This window comes from Zootoca vivipara, chromosome 2 (genome assembly GCF_963506605.1).
Source record: "Zootoca vivipara chromosome 2, rZooViv1.1, whole genome shotgun sequence".
Classification (NCBI taxonomy): domain Eukaryota; kingdom Metazoa; phylum Chordata; class Lepidosauria; order Squamata; family Lacertidae; genus Zootoca; species Zootoca vivipara.
Genome location: NC_083277.1, coordinates 45,394,169 through 45,407,165, shown reverse-complemented (window position 1 = coordinate 45,407,165; position 12,997 = coordinate 45,394,169). Strand labels below are relative to the sequence as shown.

Sequence of the window (12,997 nt, the reverse complement as noted above, 5' to 3'; positions counted from 1 at the left end):
AGTTTTATTTTATGACAGAAACCAAAAAGCTTCACCAGAACAGGAAAGGTAGCAAGAGCTGTACTTTTCATCGCAGAGAATTGGTAAACCTATGGTCTGTTTTTCTGAATGATCTGTAGTAGCCATCACTGGGAATCGTGACCAATTAGTCAGCCATTCCATCTTTTAATATGAACAAGAGCATTTGTACATATTTATTTACTATGCCATTTATACCCTACAGTTCCTCAAGTTGTTCATTTCCTTCTATTTATTCTCACAACCTTTTGAGGTGGGTTAGGCTGGGAGGTGGTGATTGATCCATTAGTACCACAGCACTAGCACTATTCATACAATGGCTGTTCTTACTACTAATATGTAGGGGGTGAGCTTTTTGCACTATGCATACAGAGCCTTCGTGTTTACAGTTTGTTCATGTAAGAATCATATAGGCAGTCAGTTGTATTGACCAGAGAGGTGGACAACCAGCTGGACTCCCGCCCACACCTCTACATGAAATGCTTCTACATGCAATAATAATTGTGCAAATCATATACACTTAAGCTTGTACTGTACAATTAAGCAGATATCATCTCAGCCCTGCCCTATGCCTATAAGAAGGGATCATAATTATACCATCATCCAAAATAATGTGGACAATGCACGTTCAGGTGATCCTACCCTGTTGAAAATCGGACACCAACCTTGGCAGATAAATGTTGTGGCAAACGCGCAAACACTGTTGTTTGGCAAGGCAGGAATATGCATAAGATAACCGGGAAGCCTTTGCAGATTTTACAAATGATTAAACTGCCGTGCCCAAGCTTTTACTCCTCTGACCCTGGGGGGCGAGGGGAAGATGACAGGGATCAAGCACAAGTTAAGCTTGTTTATCACTGTAATGAAAAGAACGGCAAAGCAAAATGTTGCAGATTAGTTCTAACAGACTTCCTCGGTTAATGTAGCAAAGCAGAGATGTCCCTCACCTTTTCAATCAATATCAGCACATCTGCCTAGAAAACAAGAGAGGCAAACCCGAATTGCGTCTGATTACTTGCTCAGTACAAATTCAAACCTCATGTTAAACTTAAAAGATAGCTAATCTAATTCTTGAAAGCAAACAAACAAAGAGATGGTGAGAATATGACTTTTGAGCACTAGCAAGCATTGGAGTGCCATCACTCAGCTGACTCTGGTTGGACACATCACAGCTGCTTAACAGGAGATAAAGAGAGAAGGGAGGTGGATTTGGTGCAAACACACCAGCAGGAGTTTGGACTGACTCTGCAGGCGCATTCACACTGCGCCAGACTCACCACCACCTCCCTCTGTACCCCCTAGTAAGCAGCAGCAAAGTGACCAGCCAGAAGTCAGGTGTGTAGTGCTGCCTCACCACCCCATCCACAACTGCTCTCTAGGTGCTTCTCACAGTCGAAATTCAGACTACTATCACAAGGTTTATAATATATTATTATTTCAGCCACACACTTCTTGTTTGGGCCTTGCTCATATGTCCGACTCTGACGGCGGTTCACATGTGTATGTGTTTATCCCTGTGATAGTGCAGGATGTGATTTCCGTGAGCAAAGTGGTCGCCATCGACCAAGCACCACAACTAGAACTTTCCAAAAACTTCACAGCATCTCAAAAATAATAAAATAAAATGATTCTAATAATATAAAATTATCAGTAAAAACAACTATTTAAAACATTCAAAAATAATCAAAATCAACAATAAGCTAAAACCAGGTTAAAATGCATTAAAATATGTCTGGATAGGCTTGCCTAAACTGAAGGCAGCCCTGTTTAGGGAAGCTTTTAATGGTTAATAGATTACTGTATTGTATTTTAATGTCTGTTGGAAGCCGCCCAGAGTGGCTGGGGAAACCCAGCCAGATGGGTGGGATATAAATAATAATATATTATTATTACTACTACTATTATTATTATTATTATTAAACAAAAATGTTTTTAGCCGGCATTGAAAATAGTACAGTGAAAGAGCGTGCTTTATGTCAATAGGCAGGGAGTTCCAAAGTGTGTGTGTTGCCACATTAAAAGGCCAATTTCTTACAAATGTGGAACGAGTATGATGTGACGCTTGGAAGAGTACCTGTTTTAAGGCTTTAAGGGTCTTTCCCCTCCCCATATCCAAGCCGGCTGATACTGCCCTCTTGTGCATGCACAGCGCCACTTTCATTACACAAGGATCCACACCTGGAGCACCCAAGTCATGTTAAGTATATGTCATATTAATTATTTCCACACAGTCAACTATCCTTTATGGCAGGTTCTAGCTGAAACAAGGATATACAGCCCGCCTTGTGTGCTCATATTTTATATTGCAGGTAATATATTACTTATATCCTGGCTTTGATCTCTTCGCTTGGAACCGGGAGGACGGACATTGCTAGAAGCACAGTTCCCTTGACCTTTTCATGGCTGAGCAGCAAGCAGCTTTTTCAAGTGCAGATTTGCAGACCATTGCTTCTGGAAACACTGACGTCCGAAAAGGGATTCACAAGGTTGCTCGGGTCTGACTAAGGCAGAAAGGTAGGCAAGCGCCTTGCAAAGTGAAGTCTTCGCTCACCCCCCCACCTGCCCACCTTCATCTCTAAGCATTTCCCACAAGGTAACATCACTGAAACAAATCATTTACAAGCAGCCAGGCAACACAGAGAGACACCCTGTCCTTTATCCTTTACCTATTAATTCTGAGTCGCTGACAAAGCCTTTTGCCCTCTTCCTGTGAAGAGGAGGCCCAGTTTCAATGAGACTCATTCCCATCACCTGTTGAACTTTACTCAAGATGCTCTAAGGATGCAATGAGCATAGAATGGACTTGCCTGGTTTTTTGTTTGGGGGCGGAAGGCATTGTTTGGGGCCATACTGGTAGGAAGGCATCCTTGGCTGTGACCATGAGTCTGCCTATTGATCTATCCAGCTCAGGACTGTCAACACTGACCAGCAACAGCTCTCCAAGGTTTCAGAGAGGAAGTGTCTCCCAGCCCTAACTGGAGATGCCAGTGATTGAACGTGGGAACTTCTGCAGACAGCACAGATGCTCTGCCACTGAGCTACGGCTAGTTCTCTGGAACAAACCACCACATCAGCCTATGCCCCGAGAGAGAGCCAATTTGGCTGTGTTCAAAAGATATCACAAACCCCTTTGTTCCCTTCACCTGTCTTCGTGCAAACACTGCTGCAGAGCTTCGAAAATCGCTGCCGCTAGATGCAATGATGGCTCAGGCAGCTTTAAAATGGGATTAGACTAATTTATGGAAAACAACACTATCAATATAGCTGCTAGTCATTGGAGGAGCAATAGTATGAGAGGGATATTGCTCTCATGCCCGGTTTGTGGACTTCCCAAGAGCAGCGGCGGCCTCCCTTTCCCTCCTCCTGGACGCCCGCCAGCCGCGCCGCTCAGGGGAGAGAGGTAAACGAGTGGAGCAGGGGCACTAGGACCCTGTTCCGTTCTGCAGTGCTGGGGTCATCCCTCACCCCGGCGCTGCTTTTCATTGGTAGAGGTGACGCCACATGGCAGCAGCTCTACCAATGAAACGCAGCGTAGAGGCGATGGCGGGCTGGTTTTTTTTTTAAGAGTGGGGGGAGCGCCCGAGGGATCCCTGCACCAGGGCGCCCAATGAGCTTAAGACGGCCCTGCCCAAGAGGCATCTGGGAAACTGAATGCTGAACTAGAAAGGCCTTTGGCCTGACCCCAGAAGGCCTCGTTACATTCCAAAATGCAGAACTCCAGTGTCCATTAGTATGCTGGCTAAAATGGGAGTGCCTGGGAATTATTAATAGTTTTCCAGCCCGATTAATTACCCTGCTTCTACCTCAGGCCTCTGGTCTGCCTAACTAATAAAAAAGCAATCAATGGCTATTGTAGAACCTTGAATTAAAGACTGATTGAGACTTACATTCTCTTTATTCTTCTGGTCACTCCAGCGTCTAAGTCTGAGGGGAATAAAGTCAGGACTCAAGCAGCTCCCCAGAAGGGGATATTAGATTGTTTTACTCAGTGTTTTTCTTCTAGAATAAAAGGTGCCGGTACTCACAAGTTGTTACAGTACCTGCCATGCTTTTAACCAGTGCTTTTCTTCTAGGAAAAAAAAAAGGTGTTGGTACTGTGTACCCTTGAGTTCTCCAGAAAAAAGCACTGGAGACTGGCAATTTGAACTTCTTTGCCTGCTGCTATGAGTTCTCTAGTTAAATGACTGGTGATTTCTGGGAGTGATCATAAAACTATGGAGCTGGAATGACCTCAAAGGCCATCTCATCCAATCCCCCGTTAATCCAAAAATACAGAAGCAAATTTTTTTGTGCTTTTAGTTTTTGGTCAGTCATTCTTTTGCAGTGAAATTGGGTCTCTTGGCAGTAATGGCAACCCTAAGGTAAATGGCCTTTTCTGTAAGCTGAGAAATGACAGAACTATGACAATTATGCCTATAAGTAAAGTGGGGACTCTAGACCTTTCGCTCAACTCAGCGCCAGGAGGGGACATTTAATGCAGCCTAAGACAGTGCAAATGGGCGCACTTTCCCCTCACGAAATTCCTGTCCAATCTGCTTTGTCTATGAACAAGGAATTGTTTTATATGTGTAAAAATTCTGCTATGAATGGTTTTCAGGCAAATGACGTTATTTATCGACAGTAAGCATTTCACACAGAGAAGCTCCCATGCAGTCACTTCAGGGATACATATGCATGGTCTACCCTCTCGTACACAAACACATTTTTATGGCTCTGCAGGTCTTTCCAAATAATAAGTCCACTCCAGGATAATCTGTCTGTTCACCCAGCCCCTGAGCAAAGAGAGGCTGAATTTCTAAGTGTGCTCTTGAGCACCGTTTCAATCCTGACATGACCTCTTCTATCGTTTTATGACAAAAAAGATTGAGCATCTATCTCGACTAGGTGCCATAACTGTATTTGGCAAGGGAAATCAGAGGGCCCAGCCTGCTCCCCATATAGTTTTTTTCAAATTCCTCATGACAATTCATTGCTATTGGTTTTACAATCCAATTCACGTGGACTGAGTTATCACTGTGGAACATGGTGCTTTCCCAGTGTTGTTGGACCGCAGCTCTCATCATCTCTGACTTTTGGGCAAAGCTGGCTGGGACTGATAGGAGTTGTAGTCCAACAAAATTTGGAGGCAACCACACTGGCTACCTATGTCAATATGCAGGGGACAGAGTCTTGGACTTGACAAAAGGGTGTTAGTAGCCTGGGGTATTCTGGCAATGGGTCTCCATTGGAGATACTTGTTAGAAGACTGCTTCTTGATGCAAGACCACTTAGGGATGTTCTGAATAGGGAAAGCTGATCAGAAGAGGGAGCAGGCGGGCATAGCTTTCTCCCTAGGTAACTTTGATGCAATATAGCAGGCATCCCCAAACTTCGGCCCTTCAGATGTTTTGGACTACAATTCCCATCTTCCCTGACCACTGGTCCTGTTAGCTAGGGATCATGGGAGTTGTAGGCCAAAACATCTGGAGGGCCGCAGTTTGGGGATGCCTGCAATATAGGTTCCCATAGGTGTGTATATCTATGAATTGATTTTTGGAGACACACAGAGAGAAAGACAAAGAGATTAAGAATCATAGAATCATATAACTGTAGAGTTGGGACCCCAGGTGTCATCTAGTCCAACCCCTGCGATTCTACACGCAGTCACCCATCCAATTCGCTACCATACTGGACCCTGCTTAGCTTTGCAAATGTGCTAGCAATTTTACTGCTGCACTATTAGAGGCTGTCTATAAAGAGCATTCTGGAATGCTGAATGCCTTTCATTTTTATTACTTGATTTATTGCCTTCCATTACAAAGGTCTGAAGACGACTTACAGCAATGCAAGAAAGTAAAATATAAACATTACAAACAGTAGGGCCCGAGGGCTGCATTCCCTTCTGGGCAAGCTTCTGAGGGCCACACACCACTGGTGAGCAGGGCCAGACACAGACAAAAACACCTAGTGTGTGAAGAAATGCCAGAAGCCTAGAGAGAGGGTGTATGATCTGGGTAGAGTCCTAAGGGTCAAGCCTGGGGGGCCTCATTTCACACACACCCTGGCCTGATGTTTACCACCCACACTGTGGGTTAAACCACTGAGCCTAGGGCTTGTCGATTAGAAGGTTGGCAGTTCAAATCCCCACGACAGGGTGAGCTCCCGTTGCTTGGTCCCAGCTCCTGCCAACCTAGCAGTTCAAAAGCACCTCAAAGTGCAAGTAGATAAATAGGTACCGCTCCAAGCGGGAAGGTAAATGGCATTTCCGTGTGCTGCTCTGGTTCGCCATAAGCGGCTTAGTCATGCTGGCCACATGACCTGGAAGCTGTATGCCAGCTCCCTCGGCCAATAACGTGAGATGAGCGCCACAACCCCATAGTCGGTCACGACTGGACCTAATGGTCAGGGGTCCTTTTACCTTTACCTTTAGAATATAATAAAAAAGCTCTGATGTGAGGTAATGAAGTTGGCTGTTTTTGGAGTTCAACCTGTATACTGGTAAATAAACCCAAACACTACAATATGCCATAACCCCATTCTCTAGGACACCAATGCTTGGTAAAAGCAGCACACCTGAACTTCTCATCCCTTGAAGTAGTTGTGTGAGCGTAACATTACGGACTGTCGTCACAGCCCTGCAGTAGGCTACTTAACTACAACCAGCAACAATTCCTTCTAGAAAAGCCTGATGCACTGCACAAACCACCCCCTGATACACAGACACACATGATCTATGACCACCAATGTAAGCTGTTTCAAAGGGCTGACAAGCAGAAGGGCAGCCATTTTCTTAGAGGAATTTTGAGGCAGCTGACAGGAAGAGCTATGGACTGCACTCTCTTGACGCCGCAACATATTTAAGGGGTGCGTGACATTTGTTGGGAAAGGGAAGCGTGCCCACCACTGTACATTTCTGTTTGAATAGTTTCGTAAGTGAGGGTGGAACAGCAACATAAGAGAGAGATGCCACTTTTCATACAGATCACTCTGTCACTTCAACTGCCAGCCTCCCAGCACCTTTGACAGATAAGCTGTATGGCTTCAGCGAGGCAGCCAACCTGGAACAGGCCGTTCTTCTTAGTGTACGGCTCCCTTGGTGGTCCATTACTGTACCATAAATAGTAAAGTAAAGCCCACAGAATCAGGCTTTATGTGAGCAAAGTAGATTACATTTCTAATAGCCTTGCAACAAAACATACAAGTGAAAAGAAGGCAGTGAAAGGCAAGTGCACTCAGTGGTGTCACATTTTTACGTGATCAGGGACCCGTGGATTTCTCCAGCAATATATACTCTTAACGTTAGAGAATATGCATTTGCAAGATGTACATCTTGCAAAGCTCATTTATAAGTCTTAAGCATGCTGAGGGAATTTTCCGAACTAAATGATGTTGACATGCTCCCCTTCTTTTTCCATAGCCTTTCCTCTAAGTAGAGTCTTGACAGCTTCTCAGTACAATTCTACCAACACAAATGAGCCTTTTCAAAAATATATGGTGCAAACGCCAGCTGCTAAATAGCCATTATGAAATGACAAGTAGAACCTGCAACAAAACATTGCCGTGTGGAGTGCTCCTGTCTGTTGTTCCAGTCAAACCAGCCATGCCCCCCTTCACAGCACTCCATTCCACTGCTTCTCCAACATGGTTTCCCATCTCCTCCTGTCAGTCAGCATTCAGTGGCAGCACCCAGTCTTTACTGGACTGCTTTTGGGGTTCCCCACCTCACTTTGGGGTTTCGCCCCAAAATAGTTTTATAGTTCTGCAAAGTTTGGGGCTTCCCTGACCCTGCTGGCACCTCCGTCTTGTGTGTGGCCGTATTAGCTTCAGAACATCAGAAAAAGATGGAATGTTTACCTCAAAACTGAAACTGCATTTGCATCATTTGCAAAAGGTTCGTTTGGTTTTAGCTGAAAATATTGAGATGGCTTCTGCTAAAAGAAAAGAAATGGCACATCCTGTACCCGTTCATTTTGATGTTCAGTGAATGCTTAGCCTCGCACTCAAAATTCCAGATAGCAATAAAAGCAGAGAAACGGCTTTATTTTATCATCCTCATCATGAACTGCCCAGCAGGCCATTCCTCCCAGTTACAGATTTTGGAAAGCGCAATGAATCCTCCGTTTTAGCTCAAGGGGATAGGAAATAAAGTTTACTGCTGCCGCGAATGGATAACTTCTCAAGAGAGCTGCACCACAGCGTCAGTTTCATTTTCTCCCAAGTATAAAGGAACTCGTTATTGACTTTCAATACGTACTATTGTCCTATTCTCCGTATCACGGCGTGTCTGCAAGCACATTCCACTAATGACCACTGAAAGTGTCCTTGCCGAGAAATCCTCACTCTGCGTGAGGCCAGCTTATTGCATGACCTCAGCTGACATCACTTCCCTCTTTTACGGTAAGAATTGTAAAGGAAGCAGAAATGAGTGGTGCACCAGCAAGAGGGAAGTGAAGGGTACGATTTTAGCCTTTTTTCAGAGGATGTGCATTCCGCTCTGCTCAAACTGAACTGAAATCAGCAAGTCAGAATAGGTTTCTCTTTATTGCCTCCTCTACTAAAAGATACCGGGCAGCATTTGTTCTAGACGCTAACAAGTTGAGCAGCAAAGTTAAATCAGGGCCAACTACATGTCACTTGGAAGCATGTCAGTTTTGTTTTCTTTATAAAAAACAAAGTAGACAGATGAGGGAATTTTCATCCACAATGGAAGCTTTTCTAAGGCTAACAGTGACAAGGCAGGGGAAGCTAGTTCCATTGGGACCGTGGCTGGGGTGGGGATTGAAAAGTTAATCCTTACCTACCTGCACCTGATAGCCTCAATGAAAATCAATGAGGAGGCATGTTCACTGTTACATTGTTAAAAGCAAACCCCTGACGTGCTTCGAAGTAATGCATTTACTGGGTAGTTTGCCCCTTGGTGATTTCTTAGTTCTGAATAATTGTCGCATCCAGCCAAAGATACACATGTCTGAGTCCCTAGACATGCCTATATCTCCCCTATCAAAAGCAATGAATCCCCCACCCCTCTAATCTCTCCTGGTACATTTAGCATGGGGTCCCTTTACCTTAGACAATATCACTTAGGATGCCATCATGATGAGCATATATTTTTAGAATATCCTGAAGCGCGCCCAAATCAAAAGTAAGCTGCTTCCTCTGAAGATGAGGAAGAGAGAAATCCTCTGTAGGTATACTAAAACCAAAATAGACATCACATGGAAACTCTATTATTAGATTGCCCATCGTTTTTCTTTTTACATTAAAGCAGCTGTGGGGGCTTCACATTTGACTGGAGCAGTGTCAGTGTTGATGATTTTACACACACACACACACACACACACACACACACACACCATTTTCTCTTTCTATATCACACTCAACAACCTGCTTCTAACTCTAGGGGGGGTGTATCTGCAATTTCTTTCCTCCAGTGGGCTAAAAGCAGCTTGGGTATCTTTCCCCCCCCCCCCCCCGGAGACGGAAAAGGTTAGATCAGGAAAATAGTGGAAGGAGAAAGCTTCCACTTTAAAGCCAGGACTCTTATGGATTTCTCACATAATGTGTATTTTTGGCCCTGAAGTCAGCTTCATTAAATCTGAATTTAAATTCAGAAGCTAGTTCCTCTTCCAGGTAGCCGGATTGGGCAAACTACAGCACAGGCAGATATATTATCCTGTGTCTTGCTTTACTACGCCTAAGTCACTCCTCTGATCTGATATGGGTTACCCAAAAATACAGCCTGTGTGAATCACAGATTTGGGGGCCTCTTCATAGGTTCCAAACACCCCCACCACAAAGCTCAATCCAACATTCATTTCACTGCAGGGAAATGTTTCCAATACAGGAGAAGAGTCGTTCAGGATACATACAGCACAGGATACCTTGAATGCCTTTGAAATCTGCATCCTACGGTAATCTCTCTGTGAATCTGGAGGTGGTATTGCAGACAACTCACTGTCTCTAAACTTCTCCCTAAGTCTATAAAATAAGAAGGTGGCCTGTCTCATGAGGCTGGGGTAAATGAGATAGAAACAAAAGGAGCTGCCTTATACAGAGTCGTACCTTTGATCCATCTACCTCAGTACTGGCTACAAGAGAAAAGTAGCAGATCTCCTGCGAAAAAACGCAAAGCAATTTGCTCCTCAGAAATGTTACAGAGTTTGGTTAGGCCCGTTTGAGGATGAAAGACCCCCGCAGGGCTTCAGGAGTGAGCCTCTGAAGGATCTTCCTGACCACTAGCTAACTAGTTAGCACCATATGCCAACTTTGCATTGACTCAGCCCGCTGGTCAGTCCAGCCCAGGACTGTGTATTCTGATAGGCAGCAGTTCCCCAAGATCTTTCCTACCAGCCACCTCTGAACTTTTAAGTGGCGCTGATGGCAGAAGATGAACGCGGGAGCCTGTTCCATTCATGGCTTGCGCCTGAGCGGTGGCTCCTCCGCATCACGGAAAAGAAGCAGGGCTCAGCCCCGGAACCTGTTTCGGCGCCAAGGTTGGAGCTTAGCAAGCAACGCTCCAAACCAGAGCGCCTCGAGGCATCTGCAGAGTGCCTATCCTTCAGCATCGTGCAGTCATAAGGACGACAGATCCTCGGAAGAGCAGCCCTTCCAAACGAAAACCGGGGCTTCTCTTTTCAGAGGGTTCATCATGACTACAGGGAAAGCGTGGGGGCGGGGGTTGTCTCTCTCGAGGTACCTGGCCAAACCCAGATCCCACACCTGGCTGGGCTTTCCCACCCATACAATCCAAGACCTCTTCCCCATTTCGCGTCGTTGCGCCCATCTCAAGCGCCAGGCAGCGCAGCGCAGACAACCCCCTCCCCGCCCCCCTTTCAGGCGACCCTCAGCTGCCAAGACGGCTCTTTCCTTACCCGTGTAGTTATTCTGGGCATGGTTGCCGTCCTCGCGGATCACCACCGTCCTTGAAACGTCGAGGATCGAGGCAGTCGCCGTTTGCATCTCTCCCTCTCTGGACCCTTCGCCCCACCCTCGGGGCGCCCAACCTAGAATGTGTGCGTGCGTGTGGTGGGGGGAAGGGAGGAGGAGGTAGTACTGCCCAACGGTGAGTGCAGCAGCTTCAAAGCGGAGATCCTCCAGCCCGCCGGCCTCTGCCTCTTCCTCCGGCAGCCGAGGGATCCAGGCATGCAGGGGATTCCGAGGAAGGGCTGGCGGCGTTGCGCCCCGCTCTTGCCGGCAGAGGATTCCGCGAGGGTGCCGATCCGTTCCCCACGACTTCTCGCCGCCTAACTGCCGCCTCGCACTTCTCCAACGGCGTCTGGCTCGCCGCGATCGAAGGACGGTGCTGAGCACCTGAAGACCCCGCCCTCCGCCGCCTCCGCCGCCCCCCGCCTCTGGCCCGCTTCCCCCAACCTCCTTAGCCGAGATCAGCAGCGCGGAGCTGCAGATGGAAAGATCGGCGGGGCTCCTTCCACTTCAGCCACATGCTCAGGGGCTGCGCGGGCAGCGGCGACGCCTCTCCCGGCTGGCCAGCCTCCCTCAGAGAGCTGCCAACAGGCCTGGCTGGAGGAGGAGGGTCGCTGCCCCGTCTGGTTCCACCGCTAAGGCTGCCCTGGGGAAACGCTCCGTGGGAAGGTTCCTGGGCTGATCTGGCGCAAAACGCAGACCTGCCCGATCTTCACACGTGGCTGAAGTTTCTTACTCGCGTGTAAGCATATCATGTGTGAAGACATCAGGTGAAGGCTTCCATCAGGCACGTGTCTCTGTGCCTGGGTGTTTACAAAAGCACAGATTTGTACTTCGTGCTTATACTTTGCACTTCCTTTTGGAGACTTGGCTTTCTATTTTAATTTTTTACCCATCTATTAAAAAAGAGTGAAGGGTGCTGAGATCCTTAGAGGAGCACCTACTCGCACTTTAGAAAATGCCTCTGTGCAAATTACACCACACCCCCACCCCAATTTGTGGAAAGGAAGAAAAAGAGTCAAGGGCAAAGAAAATGACTGAGGGGGGGGGGGAGAGTCAAGAACCAAGGGGGATAAAAATGGTGTGCAATAAAGAGGAAGCATCAGGAATCTCACATATTTCTCTCAACCTTACCCAAGAGGCAACTCTTAATGAATTTATCATTATTAATTCTGGGCCTTGGAAATGATAACCTACCAGTAATCCCTGCCTGGTAGCTTTCACCACCAGCTGACTGGCTGGCTGCAGGAAATTAATCTGATCTGGGCTGGGCTAAGTCAGGGCAAGGCCATCTGTTTATATTCCTGTGGCCTGGTGATCTGCAGCAAGCAGGGTGCAATTTTCAAGGTAGAAGCCACCTTTCCTGAGAAGCAGGCCTTATCCGATCAGCAAGAAGGAAGTTGTGGGAAAGAATGCAGGTTTAAGCAAAAGCACCAAATGTAGCCACAGGCACGAATGCAGGCAGGGTGTTGTGTATGGGAATCCCAGATCTGCTGCGGCCCTGTGAATCAAAAGCAAAGTGGAGTTCTTGGGTTATTAAGTGAGGGGCTCAGACGATTTGACAATCTAGCTAGAAGAAGGGGAACCTGATAACTGAAATAGCCACCTGTTTTTTGTTATTGTTGTGATGGTTAGATTGTGCTAGACCGCATGCATGCAGAGACAGCGAGCAGTCACAATCATAAGACCCCCAAATTGTTGCATGGGTGCATAGCCTATAGTGTAGATGGTACAGTCTCTTTTAAAAAACAAACAAACATGTAACAAGCTTTATTAATAGTCTTACAATACATTACATATATATAGTACATCTCTTAAAGTAAATTGAAATTTAAATCATGTACACACACAAAAGAAAAAAAACATATACTTATCTTTTCTTACATAATTATGAACCTTAAGCTTCAGCTGTATTTGCTACTTTTTATGTGATTATTAACAAAGATTATTAACAAAAAAAAATCATAAAGACTTTGGACTTCCTGTCAATTCCCGTTGTAGGATTTTATTCTAATAGTGAATGGTAGGTACAGACTCCATCATGTTGGTTAGTTTGGCATTGAAATAGAGGGAATGG

General features: G+C 46.1%; 1 protein-coding gene across 1 annotated transcript in view; it reads right to left on the bottom strand.

The window, feature by feature from the left end:
• The window catches only part of SUSD3 (sushi domain containing 3), a 55,104-nt gene extending 43,848 nt beyond the window's left edge, over positions 1-11,256 (bottom strand). Inside the window, exon 1 of the mRNA XM_035106317.2 lies at positions 10,869-11,256. Coding sequence (XP_034962208.2) covers positions 10,869-10,956 — 88 coding nt within the window. The 5' untranslated portion in view covers positions 10,957-11,256. The remainder of the gene's footprint in view (positions 1-10,868) is intronic.
• Between the last annotated feature and the right edge of the window lie 1,741 nt (positions 11,257-12,997).